This window comes from Fusarium flagelliforme, assembly GCF_020744385.1.
Source record: "Fusarium flagelliforme strain FIESC 12 MPI-CAGE-AA-0113 chromosome Unknown B0J16scaffold_6, whole genome shotgun sequence".
Lineage (NCBI taxonomy): Eukaryota > Fungi > Ascomycota > Sordariomycetes > Hypocreales > Nectriaceae > Fusarium > Fusarium flagelliforme.
This window is the reverse complement of record NW_025763508.1, coordinates 828,358-846,181: the sequence shown is the minus strand read 5'-3', so window position 1 is coordinate 846,181 and position 17,824 is coordinate 828,358. Positions and strand designations below refer to the sequence as shown.

At 51.1% G+C, this 17,824-nt stretch overlaps 8 protein-coding genes across 8 annotated transcripts; 3 read left to right on the top strand and 5 right to left on the bottom strand.

Annotated features, from left to right (window-relative positions):
• Positions 1–137: 137 nt before the first annotated feature.
• B0J16DRAFT_290622 (mitochondrial import inner membrane translocase subunit TIM50) lies at positions 138–2,191 on the bottom strand. The gene is made up of 2 exons (XM_046124262.1): positions 1,045–2,191; positions 138–998 (listed from the first exon to the last, which is right to left on the bottom strand). The coding sequence occupies exons 1-2, from the start codon at positions 2,008–2,010 to the stop codon at positions 387–389; spliced, it is 1,578 nt and encodes a 525-aa protein (XP_045979870.1). The 5' UTR covers positions 2,011–2,191; the 3' UTR covers positions 138–386.
• A 148-nt stretch (positions 2,192–2,339) lies between these two features.
• On the top strand, positions 2,340–3,845 carry B0J16DRAFT_346601 (uncharacterized protein). The gene has a single exon (XM_046128469.1). The coding sequence runs from the start codon at positions 2,814–2,816 to the stop codon at positions 3,750–3,752; it is 939 nt and encodes a 312-aa protein (XP_045979869.1). The 5' UTR covers positions 2,340–2,813; the 3' UTR covers positions 3,753–3,845.
• On the bottom strand, positions 3,846–5,988 carry B0J16DRAFT_346599 (Vta1 like-domain-containing protein). The gene is made up of 3 exons (XM_046128468.1): positions 5,670–5,988; positions 5,380–5,608; positions 3,846–5,329 (listed from the first exon to the last, which is right to left on the bottom strand). The coding sequence occupies exons 1-3, from the start codon at positions 5,770–5,772 to the stop codon at positions 3,955–3,957; spliced, it is 1,707 nt and encodes a 568-aa protein (XP_045979868.1). The 5' UTR covers positions 5,773–5,988; the 3' UTR covers positions 3,846–3,954.
• Positions 5,989–6,112: 124 nt separating this feature from the next.
• B0J16DRAFT_346597 (uncharacterized protein) lies at positions 6,113–7,974 on the top strand. The gene has a single exon (XM_046128467.1). The coding sequence runs from the start codon at positions 6,274–6,276 to the stop codon at positions 7,846–7,848; it is 1,575 nt and encodes a 524-aa protein (XP_045979867.1). The 5' UTR covers positions 6,113–6,273; the 3' UTR covers positions 7,849–7,974.
• Positions 7,975–9,093, bottom strand: B0J16DRAFT_416970 (3' exoribonuclease family, domain 1-domain-containing protein). Its single transcript, XM_046133645.1, has 2 exons — positions 8,570–9,093; positions 7,975–8,513 (listed from the first exon to the last, which is right to left on the bottom strand). The coding sequence occupies exons 1-2, from the start codon at positions 8,860–8,862 to the stop codon at positions 8,003–8,005; spliced, it is 804 nt and encodes a 267-aa protein (XP_045979866.1). The 5' UTR covers positions 8,863–9,093; the 3' UTR covers positions 7,975–8,002.
• On the top strand, positions 9,064–10,755 carry B0J16DRAFT_168617 (chaperonin 10-like protein). Its single transcript, XM_046122362.1, has one exon. The coding sequence runs from the start codon at positions 9,540–9,542 to the stop codon at positions 10,560–10,562; it is 1,023 nt and encodes a 340-aa protein (XP_045979865.1). The 5' UTR covers positions 9,064–9,539; the 3' UTR covers positions 10,563–10,755.
• Positions 10,680–12,877, bottom strand: B0J16DRAFT_357309 (uncharacterized protein; the record flags this gene model as incomplete). Its single annotated transcript, XM_046129535.1, has 3 exons — positions 10,680–10,905; positions 10,952–11,544; positions 11,597–12,877. The coding sequence occupies 3 exons, from the start codon at positions 12,875–12,877 to the stop codon at positions 10,680–10,682; spliced, it is 2,100 nt and encodes a 699-aa protein (XP_045979864.1).
• A 256-nt stretch (positions 12,878–13,133) lies between these two features.
• On the bottom strand, positions 13,134–16,877 carry B0J16DRAFT_168585 (uncharacterized protein). The gene is made up of 6 exons (XM_046122361.1): positions 16,674–16,877; positions 16,387–16,607; positions 16,045–16,337; positions 14,833–15,996; positions 14,391–14,786; positions 13,134–14,341 (listed from the first exon to the last, which is right to left on the bottom strand). Exons 1-6 carry the CDS (start codon positions 16,722–16,724, stop codon positions 13,344–13,346), a joined length of 3,123 nt encoding a protein of 1,040 aa, XP_045979863.1. The 5' UTR covers positions 16,725–16,877; the 3' UTR covers positions 13,134–13,343.
• Positions 16,878–17,824: the final 947 nt, after the last annotated feature.

The window sequence follows — 17,824 nt, the reverse complement described above, 5'->3', positions numbered from 1 at the left end:
TGAAACCCACGTAAGACTGAACTGATCTGCATGAAGCGGACTCTGCGGTGAAAGATTGCGCAGTGACGGGTGAAGATACACAGGGCTGACCACGAGGGTTTGGCATACAACACCATACATTTCAGAGATAGATATCATTGACTTTAACTTTTCACATCATATTGTTACATAACAAGGCCAACATACACCTAATATACAAAGTCTTATCCTCGCATCTTACAGTGCATCCCTCCTCCTACCCATACCCAAATTCGTCACCATGCTTTTTCTATAGACCTCTCCCAATCAGAACATGATATGATAGCAGGCCTCATGAACCCGTCATAAAAAATTACAAGACATTAATTAGTGGAGATGTGCTTACACCTCGCTGTTCACCCTCAGGCTTAGGCCTTCTTCTCAGGAGGGTTGTTGCCGCCGAACCAACCACCGAAAGAGCCCATCATGCTGCTCATGGCCTCCTTCTGAGCAGCCTCCATCATGGCAGCCTCCTCCTTGAGCCACTTCTCTCCGTTCTCGCGGATCTGCTTCTCGAGCTCCATGTAGTTCCTCTGGCCACGCTCACGGGCAACATCCTGTAACATCTTGCCCTGGGCGAAAGCCTCAGCGGGGTTTTGCTCGCCGTCGGGGGACACCATCATGTTCATGTTGCTAGGGTTGAGGCCGAGCAGATTACCCAAGGCACCAACTCCAGAACCATGCTTGTGCTTGTGGGCGAGCTGCTTGGCCTGGAACTCCTTGCGAGCAATAGCCTCACGGCGGGCGAACTCTGCGGGGATGTCCTTTCCTTCGAAGGACTTGATGACCTTTCGGACGTCGTCGTACTGCATGGTGTGGATGTACTCGAGGAAGGGAATGAGGTTGACGAGCCCCTTGTCGTTTCGGTCACCCTTCCATGGGGGGAGAACAATGGCGTTGTCTGGCTGGTTGCGGACATGCTTGGCCTTGGTGTCGATAATGATAACCTTGGACAAGTCACGGTTGAGGTAGGAAAGATCCTAGACTGTTAGCTCAAGCAGGGCATTCATTGTGGGAGTGTCTTACCTTGACGATCTCTCCATTCTCGAACTTGGTAGCCTCTCGGTAGAGGGGCCATAGGATCAAGCGGAAGGGGTCCAATTTCCTCATGACCGGCTCGCCAGTAGCATAGGGAGTCGAGGTAAAGAGGACCAGCTCGTAGTACTGGCTCAGGTATCGGATAAAGTAGTCGACACCAGGTCTCTTAGCAACTCTCCAACCATGCTCACGAGTCCACTCGCTATGAATGAGAAGGTCGTCCAAGCTCAGGCAGAGAGTATAAGGGCGCTCGAAAGTAGGGTCGGGATCGGGCAGGAGCTTCTCGAAGGCGGGCTCCTGGTAGTAAGTAACGGACTCGGTCATACGGGCCTTGGCACGCGCCCACCACAAACCAGGAGCAGGACCGTTGGGGATATCAGGGTGACGCTCAACATCGATGTTATCCTCCCAGTTTCGGCCCATATATAGAAGGCTCAGAGTACCACCGGCAGCGGTCGTAATAAGCATAAATCTTGTCCACCACTTGCGGTTTCGCTCAGAGGTAGAGACATATTCCGAACGGTCCCGCTCTCCACCCTTTTGCTCGGCCTCCTCCAACTCTTGCAGAGCCTGCTGCTCCTTCTTCTTATCACCTCCCATCTCTTCGAAAAGGGTCGAAGGAATACCTTGCGTCAAGTCAGGAAGCTTGTGGAAAGGTATTTGCTCCCCCTCCTTGGGGGCATCAGGCGATTGCTCATCAGCCTTCTTAACGTCATTCTCGGCGGGGTTCTCTGACGTCTTCGCAGCCTCAGCTTCTTTTTGCGCCTCTGAAGGCTTCTTTTTCGAATCTTTGGGTGGTTGACCGGATGAACGTTTGGAGTAAGATCGGAGCCATGGCGAGGCGAAGTGAGGAGCAGTAGCGGGAATCGCTCGGAGAGAAGGAGATGCGACGGGCCGTGACAGACGAGCTGACATCAAGCCCAAGCGCGAAGCCTGGGCTACTCTGGACAGCATATCGAAGGGTTGGGAGGTTGTGTCGCTGGAGTGGGAGCGATTCTTGGCGTTTTTGGATGGTGAAGTGAAGGGTCGAACTTCAATGGCCTAGGGTACTGACGTGAAGGCTTGACGAAGTTGGTCTGATGCTCCGCCCATAGCCATAGTTTCGCGCAGTCGGCCGTGGAAAAAAAATCGCACGGTTCTGCAAGCCAAAGTGGAGCTCTTTCTACGCAATGCCACCGTGGATTAACCGTGCACTCAGCACGGACTTTTGATGAACCGATGGCGTCATTATTATCGACTGTATCACGTGAAGTATCCGGTCACGCTCCGATCATGAAGCCCCGCGCTCATGTTATCCAGTCAAAATTATTATTCAGCTTCAGATTGAAAGCTGTACTTGGATAGAGACAAGCCTCGATAGCAGCATCTCACTTCGATTCAGTGTCGAGTCCCTGGGTAGAAACTCCACTCGTCTTCGAAAATATTCTCCGGAGACTTCTCGAACAATAGATAACTTTTCTCTGCTTTGCCACAGTCTAATCCAAGTCCCGGCAAATATTCCGATTAGCTACCCGGCACTAACAATGGATGTCGCTCGCGCCGCCTTCTAAAGCGGATTCTTCAATTGTTACCCTCACCATGATACACCTCATGACAATCCTCACTCCAGAAATCTGATTAAACGACGGCTGTCAATTGCCTGTCCTCTAATCCTTGTCGCTTACAGTGATTCATGAGATCTACGGCCCGCCTTATCCTACATCGAAATTCTCCTCTTCGCCACTTTGAACCTTTCATCTTCACAACTCACATCCATCATGGCCCGACGATCTAGCAAGAGTTCGGCCTCTCGGCCTACAGGCTCAATACGCATAGTGATGCCTTCATCAAGCCAAGCGCCTCCTGCGACACCTGCATCCGAAACAGCCGTTACCGAAGAGGACGTAAACAAGCTCAACATCGCCGACCTCACTCTCGATGTGCCTCTGATTCCCTTTAAGACGAAGCGCCGAGTGCCCAAAAACCCATTCCACTTCCTATCGCTGCCCGCCGAAGTACGCATCCAGATTTACACATACTTCTTCGACGATGTCCCCACGCTTTTAGATCTTGGCCCCGGTAATTACAAGCGCGTACACAAGAAGCTTGGCCTCATGCGAGTCTGCAGGCAGGTCCATGATGAAGCGACATTTGCCTTCTACAGCACACGAACTTTTCGACTATTTCCCACCTATCCTGGTAAATACTTCAAGAGCAAGAAGCCTCTCTTGGCGAGGTTGAAGCCGCAGCAGCGACGATGCGTTACATCTCTCGAATTGCGCCTTGGCCCTGGATGGAATGCGCCGCCTCGTGGATGGGTCGTCAACCCGGCGCTTGGTCTCTCTGATTGTGTTGACGTCGAGCGCCTTAATATCTTTGTTGAGTGCGATCCTAGTGACAACATCTTCCAAGGCTGGCGTCGAGCGGAGGGCTTCTACGAGACTTTCAGCCGGAACCTTCTCACCGATGTCCTGGAGGCACTGCCTTCACTCCAGGAGGTCCAGTTCGACGGATGGACCAGTGTAAAGAAGTCCGGCGACATGATGCAGGGCCTCATGACAATTGTCGAGCAGCATGGTCTCAGTATCGAATGGGGCCCCGAAAGAGGATGGACCGACGGCGATGACGATGAAGTTGAGGGGGCGGAGCCCGTCGGCTATCCTGAAGGATTCCCTCACCCAGGTTATGAAGCGCATGGCCTTTTGGCTTTGGCGTAATTCAATACGTCTCAAGCTACTGGTTCTTGGTTCTGATGAGTTTTACGATGAGCACGTTTTCTTTTACATATATACAGTAACGCAGTAAATGGATCTATATTCTAGCTATATTCATGCAGTGAATCATGGAGTTCAATGCTATTCCTACCCGTGGTATTGTCCGTCTCTATGTCGTGAAGTTAAAACACTAATCAACCAAGTCTCATTGAGCCCCGAGCGATGCGAGGGCGTTACGCAGCTCTTGAACTGCTGTGGGCACATCCTCAAAGTTCAACGCCGATACCGCCCACTTGGCGTGCTTTTGCGCCTGGTTGATATCCTTCTGGTCTGATGAGTAGTTTCTCTGCACGGGGGGAGGTGCAGATGTAGGAACCGCAGGTGGAGGCGAATGAGCTGGTGACTTTCCAGGGTGTGAAGAAGCAAGATGGGGCATCATCGGTCTGATAGGCGCAACTTCTGGAACGGGTGCCGAGGCCTCAGAAATTGATGGTTTTGTAGCAGGCTCGGTAGCAAGATGTGGCAGCCATGGTCGCGCAGCCACCGCAGCATTGAGCGGCTTTAGAGGGTCAATCGGTGCTTTTCCGGGGTGAGAAGAGCCAAGATGAGGCATCATGGGTCTGTCCGGTGGGGGCTCGTTTGCAGCTTCAGGAATAGATGTTGGGGGTCCTGTTGGAAGACCCGACGAGGGTCCAGCAGGAGAAGACGCGAGATGAGGCATCCAGGGTCTTGCGGCCGCAGCAGCATTGAGAGGTGAGTTGTTTTCAATACTCGACGCCCTGGACCGGGACGTAGCAAGGTGAGGTAGGAATGGCCTTGCAGCCGCAGCAGCGGAGAGGGGTGTGGGGGATTCGATACTTGAAGCTCTGGAGCGGGCAATGCTTGATGCTCTGGATCGTGATGTGGCCAGGTGAGGCAGGAAAGGTCTCGCGTTCGCAGCAGCATCGAGCGGGGTCATAGCTTCAGGAGCAGGCTTTCCAGGGTGTGAAGAGTTGAGGTGAGGCATCATAGGTCTCGGAGGGGCGTCATGGTCTTCGGAAGTATCCATAGCTTGTGAGGGAGCCGAAGTTGGAACTTGACCTTGAGGCTGTGTGGGAGTCTCGACAGCAGGAGATACTTCAGGTGGAGGACCGACTGGTGGACGAGCAAGATCACCACCTGGTGTAGAGCCGGTGCTCATGGGGGATGGAACAAAAGGCTCTGGCGCCTGTCCCTCGGGCTCATTTTGAGGCACTTGGGGTGGGAAATAACTAGGATCAGCTGGATCTTTTGTTGGAGCCTCTGTAGGTGTGCCAACTTGGGAAAAACCTCCCTCTGGCGCATCCTCAACTGTGGCACGCTGACCTCCTGTGAGAGCTTGAACCTCGGGGTCAGAAGGATCAAGACCAGCACTGGGCTCAGGCTCAGGCGCCTTGGGGTTTGTCTCGTTGGGATCTTTGCCCTCGCGGATGGCCTTTAGAATTCTAGCGGCATTCCACTTTGCGAACTTGATCTTCTTGACAACCTCGGGGTCAGGCTCGCCCCATTCGCGGGTAAGATCGAAGAAAGTAGCAGCGGCATCGAATGTATCGGCGGTTTGTCTGGACAAGTCAGTTTCACATGTAAAGACGGTATAACCGCTATGACGTACCTCGTCACTTTATCAGCACGAAGGGCACGCTCAGCGCGATCAAATGTCTGCTGGGCAAATTGCTCAACGTAGGCTTGTCCCGCAGCATTATCGATAATCGCTTCATCGTCAGCGCGCTCCGTCTTTGTGGTCTCGAGCCGCTCGATCAAGGTCTTTGTGAACTCGAAGGCTGATTCGTCTGAGTTGTGCAGGCCTTTGCCCACGATCTGATTGACGGCATGGTATTCACCTGCAAGTTGAAGAGTTTTAGCGACTGTTTGTCGAGATTTATGGTTGGGTTTGTTGCCTACACCAGTATGCGAGGGCGGGTTTGATGGTCCTGAGCTGGTTCGCGCGGTTGATGAAGCGGCTCACTTCGGGGATTTTGAGCACGGCTGGTAGAGGCTCGGCCATGATGTGCGGTATATTCTGGGGGTTTGACAGATTCTCGAAATGCCTCAGAAACCGTGGAGAAGGATAATTCTTAAAAGTCGGACGCTAAACTGGGATGACGCAAGTAGAATGTCAACTCCAAGTTGTGTTGGAGATCCTTACCCCACCTCCATCTCGATCTCCTCATTCTCTTGTCTTCTGTCCACGCGTTGACGTAACGGTTTTAGTGGTTCGTGCACCGCCACGTAATTTCCCCGGATTCGGTCAGCTCACGCCACATGTGGCACAAGCTGAATTCCAGAATCATCGAATCAGAGGACCCAGCTTCACTTTGGATAGTCTGATCACCGTGGCTTTTTCTCCGAAGATGCCACTTTGTTCTTGACGACGACCCCGAGACACTGTCCATTCTTGTCATTGAGCCTCATAGATAAGAGTCACTTTCTGGTCTGAATAGTCTCACATCACTCACTCTTTCATTCCATTCTCTTCTATACACTCGAGCTTGCATTTGTCTTCACGATGCATAACCCCACATCTCTGCTGGTAACGTTGACAGCGGCGCTTGCGGCTCTGCCCGAGGCTCAAGCTGCCATCTATACCAAGAACTCTCCCGTTCTTCAGGTCAATGCTAAGAACTACAACAATCTCATCGCCAAGTCCAACTACACCTCTATCGTCGAGTTCTACGCTCCTTGGTGTGGTCACTGTCAGAACCTCAAGCCCGCCTATGAGAAGGCTGCCAAGAACCTCGATGGCCTTGCTCAGGTTGCTGCCATCGACTGTGATGAAGACGCCAACAAGCAGCTCTGTGGCTCTATGGGCGTTCAGGGCTTCCCTACTCTCAAGATTGTCCGTCCCGGTAAGAAGTCAGGCAAGCCTGTCGTTGAGGATTACCAGGGTCAGCGAAGCGCTGGTGCCATCCAAGAGGCTGTCATGAGCAAGATCAACAACCATGTCACACGTGTGAGCGACAAGGATCTGGACTCTTTCCTCGCAGGTGATAAGCCCAAGGCCATTCTCTTCACTCAGAAGGGAACCACTAGCGCCCTCATTCGAAGCATCGCCATTGACTTCCTCGATGTCATTTCCGTTGGCCAGATCCGTGATAAGGAAGCGGATGCTGTCAAGAAGTTTGGTATTGAGAAGTTCCCCGCTCTTGTCCTCGTTCCCGGTGAGGGTAAGGACCCTATCGTCTACGATGGCGAGATGGCCAAGAAGGACATGGTCAAGTTCCTCACCCAAGCCGGACAGCCCAACCCCGTTCACTCTTCTGGAAGCGCTAAGAGCAGCAAGGCCAAGAAGGACGACACCAAGACCGCTAAGAAGAACAAGTCCAGTGAGGCTCCCAAGGAGCCTGCCGCCGAGTCAAAGGAATCCACTACTGAGGCCGAGGCTGTTCCTTCTATGGTTCCTATCTCTACTATCAAGAGCTTGGAGGAGCTTACCAAGGAGTGTCTCGCTCCCAAGTCCCACACTTGCGTCCTGGTCTTCACTCCCGGCGAAGCTGGCGAGAAGGCTGTTGACTCGCTCTCTCACCTCAACACCAAGTACGTCCACGGAGGCCGAAAGACCTTCCCCATCATCGCCGTTCCCAGCGACAGTGACGCCGCCTCTACTCTTCCCAAGGCCCTCGGATTCAAGGACAAGGTCAACCTGATTGCCATCAACACCCGCCGTAACTGGTGGCGCCAGTACGAAGGCGACTTCAGCCTCTCCAGTGTCGAGAGCTGGATTGACGCCATCCGCATGGGTGAGGGTGCCAAGAAGAAGCTCCCAGAGGGCATTGTCGTTGATAAGAAGGCCGAGGCTGCCCAGGATGAGTCCACTCAGGCTACCGACCCTGAGCCCGAGGTCGAGACCGATGGTCCTGATGACGTTAAGACCGTTATCGAGACTGAGACCAAGGTCGAGTACGAGACTATTACTGGCGAGGACGGAGAGGTGACCACAACTATCATCGAGACCGAAGTTGAGTATGAGACTCAGACCGAGACCGAGTATGTCGAGGAGACTCCCGAGCCTGAGGCCCAGCCGGTCGCCGAGTCCGAAGCCGAGCCCAAGACCAAGGACCAAGTTAAGCACGAGGAGCTGTAAAGACTCTGCAGAACTCATCTTCAAAATGTTACAATTAGCCCGTTACACTATGGTATTTTGATAGCGCTGGACATACCTGTAGCTTAAACTAGCAGATCAAACAAAGAACTCCAAACACGATTTTTGACCCCGATGCAATCCTGGTATCAATGTTCTATCCATCCAAATCCATCATCGCGTCGCTCGCGTCCACAGCACCCTCCCTGACCATCTCCGCACCCTTATCCTTTACAACTTGATCCAAGAACTGCTTCACCTGCTTACATCCATCCACACCTACTACCAACATACCCTCCAATCTGCTAACCTGTACACGGCTCTCGCATACCAAAACAGCGACTCGATCACTGTCACCCAGTGTCGCAACAGTGAGGTATGGAAGCTCCTGCTCCTCCTGGTTGTTCAGGTCGAGTAGAGGATCGGCCGAGTCGTCGCCGGCGGCGTATGTGGAGGTCGAGCCCGCTGTGCATGCAGCGATGTAGTCCGTCATAGGGATACCAGCATCGATCAGCGCAAGTGTCGTAGCGTTGAGTAGAGCAGCGAGTAGCGAACCGTCTTGCGAAAGGACGTGAAGCGAGATCGAAATCGAAGAGTGGGGGAACAAATGTGTATGTAAGTTCGAGGCCAGGGCGTTCTCAATCGTAGTTTCAATCTCTTGTATGCGCCTACAAAACTATTAGTCCACTCCTCAAAAAAGCAATCGTCATGAAGAAGAGCTCACTTGTCATTGCGCCCTCTCTTCTTGCGATCCACGCTCGAGAACCCAGCAACCACAACATTGACGTTGATTGCCGCCATATCACGAGGAGCCTGCTGTCCACCGCGCTTTTGCTGGTTCTGCTCCGAAGGGCCTGTCACGACACACATGACTTTTGTATGGCCCATTTCGAGATATGATGAACCGTCGGCGGCATCTTGGGTTCTAATCTGGGCGTGAAGACGACGGAGTTCGTTCCATCTTCGTCCGTCGACGCGCAGGAGCGCTAATGAGTACGTTGAGGTATCGAGAGGCATTGTTTGTTATGTCGGTATGAATTGAGCTTAACTTGGCTGCGCATCACCAAAGGCTGCTCTCTGCTCATGGTGGGGGAAATTTTCTATGTAAGGCTGTGGCTGTGATTGTGGCTTGAGCTATCGATAAGTCTTATCTCGGATCATCCCTAGCTTCGGATTAATCTATCATCCAATCACCATCGGTCGGTTTTGGAACATTTCCTGTTCTCATGTCCGACAGCCATTTGCGGGATTGCGCTTGGAGATCAGATTTCCGAATACAACACCAGAGCTTCCGGCACTTCAGCCGTCCGAGCAAGTCGGTGATGTAATCATCAACGCCATAAATCCGTGTGCCATCCAATGACACTCGGAATTGAACGACACTAAAGTTTATTCCGCTGTGAACAGGCAAGTGCCTCGTTATCAATGGGTGACCATGACGGAATTAAGCAGTTAATTGGGGACGGCTCAGAGCGATGTTTCATTGATAGCTCCAACTTTGTTGGCGGAGATAGCTGGAGCTCCCTGTATTGCTGTTTGCGTCCTGATTGTATATAAGTTGTTATTTCTCCTCGATAGAAGACATTCATATCATCATCACACTTCTCAATACTACAATCTCAATTACAAACATCAATTGAGTCACCAACTTCAAGCAAATACCCCATTGAACATCAATTCACTTTATAAACATCATGTCTTCTCTTCCCCAAACATACAAGGCCTGTATCCTCAACGAGGCCAATGCTCCCTATAAACTCAGCGACGTCAAGCTCGAACGTCCTTCGAAGGGCCAAGTCCTCGTCAAAGTCCTCGCCTGCGGTGTCTGCTTCTCTGACGTAGCTGTGGGTTCAGGCGAGTTTGGCAACGTCTTTCCCCGCGTTCCCGGTCATGAGATCATCGGTGAGGTCGTTGAAGTCGGCGAAGATGTTTCCAACTTCAAGAACGGCGACCGTGTTGGAGGTCCTTGGCACGGTGGCCATGATCGAACTTGCCGACAATGTCAACGAGCTCAGTTCCAGATGTGCGACCACAAGGATATTAACGGTGTGAGTCGCGATGGTGGCTTTGCTGAGTATGTTCTTCTTCGCTCAGAAGCTGTTGTGCGCGTTCCCAAAGAGCTTGACCCTGCGGAAGCTGCTCCTCTTCTTTGTGCTGGTGTCACTGTCTTCAATGGTATTCGCAAGATGCATGTTGAGCAGGGCAACATTGTTGCTGTTCAGGGTCTAGGTGGTCTCGGCCATCTTGCTGTGCAATACGCCAATAAGATGGGTTATGAAGTCGCAGTCATCTCAACAAGCGACGATAAGGCCGATTTCGCCAAAAAGCTCGGTGCTCACCACTATATCAACGCCAAGAAGAGCGACGTTGGTGAGGAACTCAACAAGCTTGGAGGCGCCTCAATCATTGTCCAGACAGCACCCAACCCCAAGGCCATCTCACCACTCGTCCAGGGTCTTGCTCCCGAGGGTAGACTGCTCAACTTGGCGCCCGTCGGTGCTGTCGAGGTCGATACTCTGGCATTGGTCACGAAGGGTGCTAGTGTTAATGGCTGGCCTAGTGGTCATGCTCTCGATTCCGAAGAGGCATTGCGATTCTCTATGACGCATGGAGTTAAGTGCATGATTGAGAAGTACCCGTTGGACAAGGTGCAGGAGGCAGTTGACAGTCTCAAGGCTGGTAAGCCTCGATTCAGAAATGTTCTGGTTATGCAGTAAAGGATACAAAAGCTGTTGTTGCTTAGTTGTTAGCGGGTGCAAGCGTTGGTGGTGAGTTGAGTTGTTGCGGAGGTCGTAACAGCCCTATTGTGTATATGTGTCAAAAACTAGTCTTCTCTACAAAGCCGAAGATTTGCTTGTCTCGGAGCCTGGCGTGCTAGTGACTTCTGAGTAGTATGCTTCGTCATTTGGTTCGCGACCGAGGAAGTTACTCAAACTCTTGAGTTCAGGCTGACTGCCTCCTGGCTGCAGGACATGCTGACGGTAGCGAAGGCCAGTGTTCTTGTCCATTGGGTCGGCTTTGAAGTGGCTAACCCACAAGTCTGTGGCATACACCTTTGATCTATACTTTGTTAGGACAAGACGTCAAATCAAGAGATTAAACTTACAGTGCGTAGGTGAAGTACGCAGCATCATAACCTCGGAAAGGATGCGCAAAAGATGCCTGTCCAATACTATCCGCCCTTCCAAGACCCATGATCTCCGTCTTGCTCTCATTCCAAAGCTTCGTCGTATCCACAGGATGACCCTCCTCAGCATTGTGAATCGTAAGGTCAAACAATGCCAGGAAGACCTGATGCAGCATCGCATGCGCCCCATTAACGTGTTTTGTCCTCGCAAGGTCAAGCGCCAACCTCTCCGGCAACTCTTCCTCTGGCCTAACTGCATTGGTGGCCTGAGTCTTCCAGAAGCTGAGATACTCGTCGTTGAGGTAACTGTAGTGCTTGCCCAGGCGGCGCAGCACGGAAGGTACCCAGATCCAGTTCTCCAGGAGAATACTCGGGATTTCGACAAAGTCGCGGGAGCAGCCGTGTTGATGTTTTGTGTGGGTGACTAGTTTATGGATGGCGTGGCCGAGTTCGTGGAACATTGTTTTGAGCTCGGAGTGGAGGAGCAGAGTTGGACGGGAGGGTGTGTGGAGGAGGGATGTTATCAGGGATGAGGAAGGGTAGTGACGCTTGTTGTCTGATGTTATGAAGCCCTGTCTTGGTCAGTATTTGGGCATGAGCGAAGTTAGGTTCAAAGTTACTTACAGGTTGGATGAGAGAGCTGTGAGCGCCAGCGTATTTACCCTCTCGTGCGTACAGGTCAAGATAGAGGTATCCGAGGAACTCACCACCTTGGTCCTCGGAGTTCCAAGCTTCATAGACAGTTACATTCTTCTGCCACACAGGTGCATCAGTAGGAATAAAGACCATGCCGAAGATCTCCTCAAAGATCTGCAACATGCCCTTAAGACTGTGATTAACTTCAAAGTACTCCGATATACGAAGTGAATCAACAGAGAATCTGTCCTTCTCAAGAATTCTGGCATAAAAGGCCCAGTCCCATGCATTCAACCTCTCTAAGTCTTCCTCTGCCTCGTCAGTTCCGTGTTCTTGGATATAAGTGTTCTTGATCTCGAGTAAAGTCTTCATCTCTTCATCAGCGAGCGGCTTGAGTTCTGTGCGCAGCTTGTTGAGCATTGTGATCACGCTCTCAACGCTCTTTGCCATTTTATCCTCCATTTTGAGCTCTGCGTGTGTTTTGAAGCCGAGCATTCGCGCTGTGCTGTTACGTAGTTCGACGGCGCGCTCTAGACGAATGACATTTTCGGGAAATCGGCTCTCTTTTGCGATATGGTATGCCTTTCGTGTGCGGGCGCTGGTTGCGTGTTTCATGATCGAGATCAGATGGCCCTTTTTGAAGGTCGCCTTCAACTTGTCTTCGTTGTTGACCATCATGGCGTCGAGGACAGAAGCAGGTACACCGTTCAACTCATCACGCGAGAAATGGATTCCCTCATTGTCTTCGCTGATCGTCTTTTTAGCTGCGACGAGGACCTCATTTCTCTCTTGCACAGCAGCCATATACTTCTCCCTCAAATCCTCATCTTCAATCCCAGCACCAGTATTCTGGTACGCTCGATGCGTCTTGAACAGCATATACGCATCTTCCTCATCCAGAGTCTCTTCTCCACGTTGACTCTTCTCAAAGACACCCTTTACGAGTGCAGCGATGTCTTTGCGCATCAGACATGCTGTATTGGCCTTGAGAAGCATCTCCTCTGCTGTGCGGGATGCATCGCGAAGATCTTTGTCTTCGGAGACGGAACTGAAGAGGCGTATGATAAGAGTTTGCTTAGAGACGGCGTGGTCGTCTTTGAGGATTGGGGCGAGAAGGGAGGAGAATGTGGCGGTTGATGGTGTGAGAGACGAGACGAGGGAGTCTTCAAGGGCTGTTGTGGTGGAGATGAGATTTGTGGTTTGGTTGACGATTTCTGAGGAGGTTAGAGAGAATGATGGGGGAGGTTGGGGTGGTGTTTTGGGAGACATTGTGTGAACTCTCTTCAATCTATAGTAAGGAGATAAGTTACGGTACGTAGAGAGTGTACGAGCTACGAGTCTCATGAGGTCAGATGAGGTTGATGGTGGTGAATTGTGGTGAGTGAAACTGTGGGGTTGTTAGTTGGAAGATTACCCTGTATCAACAATGGAATCAATGTTATCACTGTTTGAAGCAATCACCATGGAGCACATACAAGATGGCAACAAGTTTTCCGTATTTATTTGAAGACATTTCAATCGATTATGTAAGTTTATCTTTATTAATGATCGTGTAACTATTCACAACAGCAGGTCGTCTCTGGCCTAAGAGACGAAAAAGTATAGACAGTTTAGACCAGTATTTAGGTCACTTTATTTCAGCGCCTCAAGCTTTGAGGACAATACTTCTGCTACCCAGTAGAACGCTCATATATAAAAAGAGGGTATCATGACTAGATCTATCATTACATCATACTCAATGCACCAGTCTCAACCTCGGAAACGGCGCCGCTTCGACATCCACAATAAGCAAACCCTTCTCATTCATCGTGACTCCCACATCCGTAATGGGAGTGATCTTTCTCGTGTGCGCAACTTCCTGTCTACTAACACGCGCCTCATCTCGAGGAATCCATAGGACGGGTTTTGGCATCCATAGCTCAGGTGGCCAGTAGTTGGAAAGCTTGTCGTCGCCAGCGTAGTCGGCATCTGGGAGCTCTTCGAATGGGATAAGCTTCCGTAGGGCGATAAAGTCTTCGTATACTTCGGGGTGGAGGAACCGTTGCAGAAATGTCGGTGGCTGATCTGGATTGGAGGGATTGCCGGCAAGAATCCAGCGATCTAGGAACTGCTTCAATGACGATTGCTGCACTTCCTTCTTAAACTGTGTTTTTGCTGTTGTCTTCATCCACTCAGTCACCATCAACTTCATTCCGCCAGCACCGTCGACGCCCCTTGAGCCTTGTGCCCCCCCATGTTGACTGTCTTCATCGTCGCTTGGGGGTTCTTCAACTTCTTCTTCACCAAAGTTCAGATCTGTATTGAAGTAACTGGCCGCATTTCCCCCTTCCGTTTCTCCGGATTCTGCCTCAGCCTGCAACCTTTGCTCTGCTTCGGCTTTTTCCTGTTCTTGCAACTCCTCCTCCAGCGTCAATGTTTGAGGTAAATTTGAAAGCAGAGGCGATATTGAGTCGCTGAGGGACATATGTACTATCCCCGTAAATATAAGGAAGATGAGCATCAGTATCATGGGTGGAAATGCCAATTTCAAGGCAAAAAGGCCAATCATGCAAATTTGGGCTAAGTAAAGCCCAGTGATAAGTTGGAGGAGGGCGGTAGGATAGAACAGGCCCATGCTATCCATTTCCGAGTCGAACACGTAAAGAATATTGTAGCGATAAATGAGGCGCGTAAAGGCCATCCCGGCACTTGCGAAGAGGAGGATCAGAGGAGCGATACACGTGTAACAAAAAGCTGCTACTATTAGCTACTGAAAAGAACGTACGTCAGGACGCCGGCTTACCAATACATGCCATATTCGTGTAGATCGGAAAGATGCCGCCCCAGCGAGGAGGACGAAGGGTGTACCAAATTTTGAAGCGTGTCCTAGGGTTCTGTACACCTCTACCAAGGATATAATGTCGGAACAGCTCAAAAATGTGCAAAAGGCCAGTGGCGCCGATGGCCAGACATTGAACAAGAATATACGAGAGATAGAAGTTTGAAGCCTTTGGCAGGTTGGTCGCTAGGAGGTCGGGTGCCGACATAGGCTTCTTAATGATGTTGAGAATAGCAGCGGAAGCGGCCGAGGTCAATGTTGTGATCAAGAAAACCTGGACTACCTGGAAAGCAAAGTAGACCTTCTGTGTAAAGAGTTCGACTAGCACAAGTGACGGAATTCCAGCTACAACACCGCAGACTGCGATGGTTAGTATACGAAAGTGGTAACGGAACAATGAACTTACATCTCAGCATTGCAGGGACAAGTGACATCCAAAACGACAAAGCAATAGCCGGGATAAAGCCTTGAAGAAAGCCAAGGATGGGCTTAGGCAGCAGTTTAATCCAGCGCAGGAAGATGATGCCGCTTAGAAAGTCGATATTGGACACGATACCGATCATGGCGGATGGAATAGACCAAAAGACAATAGCAACGGCGACTAGACCCATGATGAGAAAGCGACGGATGATGCGCTCCCACCAACGCATCCGGAGCGCACTCCAAACTACCTCGTCTGGTCGAACGCCTAAGAGACGAGGAGCGAGTTGGAGGGGTCGATGATGGGCCACGATCTGGTGCGCAGCCTGAGCAGCCTCTTGTGTTTCGAACTCGATGAAAGCGGCAGGTAACGTATCACCATCGCCACGACGAACTTGGCGTCGAAGTTTCCAGATCTCGAGGTTCAAGTCCTTGAGTCGCATGCGACACCAGCGGATAGTATCGACACGTCGGAAGAAGTTATGAAGTGGACGATGATGGGGTCTGGCATTCGCAGGGACCCACTGAGCGGCTACGGAGCCTCGAACATCAGGGAGATCCGGATCGAGCCCGTACGGGTGGACGTATTCAGGATCTTCGGCCGACTTTTCCAGGAAGTCGTGAGTGTCGTGAGTCGCCGTTTGAGACACTTGCGGATACTGGTTCTTGTTGTTTTGGTCCTGCGTTTCGCCCTGTTCCTGTTCGTGATTTTGTGATATGTTGACCTCGCGCGGGGAGTTCGACCGATTCTGTTCGCTACTTGGATCAGTCCTATAGGAAGAACTCGACTCTCCAGCACAAGGTTCGGCCGAGGACGATGTTGATGGCGGATTCTTCCCAAGCTGCTTCTTACGAGCCAGGTGTGCTTTCTTAATCAGCAAGATCTCGGCCTTTTCCAGTCGCATTGCTGTATCCTCCCTTTCTTCCACAAGTTTGACGAGGGCCTTGGCAGTTCGCGGGATCCAGACTCGCTTAACGGAATCGCCGTAAAGCTTTCGTAGTCGGGCTTCGTCGAGATAACGGTCGGGAATCGATGTGATGAGTAGCGTTCTGGATGATAATCGCTTGGCATAGTGAGGCGAAGAAAGATAAGCTTGTCGAATACCAATGTAGTAGAAACACTCCCGAGTGATGGTAAAGAGGACAAAGCCTGGGATAATTAGTGCCAAGTTGTAGAATAAGCCATTACAGCACTCACCAAAGAACATGTATGCGACAGCGACATGCGCAAACATGCGAGTCTTGTCGCTGATCTTGCCGATCGTCAAGATATCCAATTGACTGAGCGTATTACCGCCGGTGATATGGATTGGGAAAAGGATAGGCCAAGCGATTAGCATGCCCACAAGAAATGTGTTCCGCAAGACCTTGAGGTATCGCAAAAAGAAGAAGCCATCGAGAGAGCCATGGTTGAGCACGAAGGTATCAGGAGTTTTGAAGAACGGTTTCACCCAGTTGAACCAGCCTGTTGGCAGCGGCGGAATAGGCGTGCTGTAAAACTGTGAGTGATCATCCAGATTCGCTGAAGGATTTCTCTTACTGAGGTGATCGCAAGCTGGGTATAGCCCGAGGCGCATAGACACGGGCGCATTTTACTCGAGCAAGGGCGAAGAACAGAATACAGACGACGCAATAGATACTGACGGGTATGAATGTTCCACCAAGAGACTGAAGCGACGAAGACTTGGAGGCATTGTTGGTGCTCAAGGTACCACCGCTAGATCCATCTCGAGTAGAACCAACCCGGGAGTCGTCGCCTTCCTACAGACAGATCGTCAGTATGGACGCCACTGAGGTCGAGATAAGGTTAGAGTTAGAGGAGCATACCAAAGGTATATCGAGCGCTCTAGCGACGAGAGAGTGCCAATTGGTGGACATGGCAATAGTGGATGCGCAAGTTGCGCGGCAGACGCAGTAGACGCGGTTGAGGGAGCTCAGATGAAGTGAAAGTTGGTTCTAGCTGGAGGCGACAAGTGACGATGATTGCGCCGCCGCATCGTTTACCTTGCGGCAAAGCTTGAGAGGACCGAGCCGAAAGACATTGAGTGCTTTGAAGGGTAAATCAATTCTTGCAGTCAAGAGACAATGCTCCTATAGATAATGTTGTAAGATCTACGCCGGGACGCAAGCGAGGCGAGGATGATCAAGATGAAAGTCGTGGGTTAAGGTGACGTTGAAAGTGGGATGTTTCTTCCGTTGATTGCAAAAGCGGGCGCCCTCTCTATGGCAGGTCGGGCGGGAAGCGGCATTGGCAGACAGGGCACTTTTAGCGATCACTGCGGCACAGTCAATCAATTTAGGGGCTCCGAACGACCCCCTGTTAGTGATTGTCGAAACTTTTTACCGCTGTTGTCCAATTGCTATGGGGAAATGTCTTCAATTCCCATGCTGAGCCCCTCTTTTCGATTGCTTTTTAAGGCCTTCTGCCTGTGCACTTTGGCACTTAACCCAAATGCCGGGCCTGGGTGAGACAGGAGAGCGGAGGCAAAAATGGACGTGGCTGAATTTAAAGAGAATGTTGCACATCGTATTGCATTTTATTAGCCTCCGAGCACCAACCAATCTCTATCGTAAGCAGGGCTTAGACAGGGGTCCAATCGCCCTGGGGACGGACAAAACGCCAACCGAGAGTCTAGACCTGGGACTCAAGCTAAGATAGGGGGAAGAAAGAGGCAGCTTAAAAACCGGCCATTATTCGGGCCAAGTGATCTGATTATTCTGTCGTCCATATTTCTCCCCACCTCGCAGATCGAAATGAAAAGACCCTGGTTTTCAGCTTTGCTTATGAAGTTTCACTGACCCACGGAGAATTACCCGAGTTGAACAACATGACATGTTAGAAACCGACTCAGAATGACGCCTTCATTGTGAACACGGGTAACTGTTATCAAGTTTTGTTTGCCAAGTCGTGATTTAAGAATGATCGTCTTGGGGCTGAATGATGGGCATTCAAATATCCCCTTTTGAGGCCTGGCATA

Bases quoted from the DNA above. Each gene is read 5' to 3' on its own strand.
- B0J16DRAFT_168617 (XM_046122362.1), top strand. From the start codon at position 9,540: ATGTCTTCTCTTCCCCAAACATACAAGGCCTGTATCCTCAACGAGGCC.
- B0J16DRAFT_290622 (XM_046124262.1), bottom strand. From the start codon at position 2,010: ATGCTGTCCAGAGTAGCCCAGGCTTCGCGCTTGGGCTTGATGTCAGCT. The intron at 999-1,044 runs GTAAGACACTCC...CTAACAGTCTAG, and splicing joins AGAATGGAGAGATCGTCAAG to GATCTTTCCTACCTCAACCG.
- B0J16DRAFT_346599 (XM_046128468.1), bottom strand. From the start codon at position 5,772: ATGGCCGAGCCTCTACCAGCCGTGCTCAAAATCCCCGAAGTGAGCCGC. The intron at 5,609-5,669 runs GTAGGCAACAAA...TTCAACTTGCAG, and splicing joins ACCCGCCCTCGCATACTGGT to GTGAATACCATGCCGTCAAT. The intron at 5,330-5,379 runs GTACGTCATAGC...TGACTTGTCCAG, and splicing joins CGTGCTGATAAAGTGACGAG to ACAAACCGCCGATACATTCG.
- B0J16DRAFT_346601 (XM_046128469.1), top strand. From the start codon at position 2,814: ATGGCCCGACGATCTAGCAAGAGTTCGGCCTCTCGGCCTACAGGCTCA.
- B0J16DRAFT_416970 (XM_046133645.1), bottom strand. From the start codon at position 8,862: ATGCCTCTCGATACCTCAACGTACTCATTAGCGCTCCTGCGCGTCGAC. The intron at 8,514-8,569 runs GTGAGCTCTTCT...ATAGTTTTGTAG, and splicing joins AAGAGAGGGCGCAATGACAA to GCGCATACAAGAGATTGAAA.
- B0J16DRAFT_168585 (XM_046122361.1), bottom strand. From the start codon at position 16,724: ATGTCCACCAATTGGCACTCTCTCGTCGCTAGAGCGCTCGATATACCT. The intron at 16,608-16,673 runs GTATGCTCCTCT...ATCTGTCTGTAG, and splicing joins GAGCGCTCGATATACCTTTG to GAAGGCGACGACTCCCGGGT. The intron at 15,997-16,044 runs GTGAGTGCTGTA...TAATTATCCCAG, and splicing joins TGTCGCATACATGTTCTTTG to GCTTTGTCCTCTTTACCATC.
- B0J16DRAFT_346597 (XM_046128467.1), top strand. From the start codon at position 6,274: ATGCATAACCCCACATCTCTGCTGGTAACGTTGACAGCGGCGCTTGCG.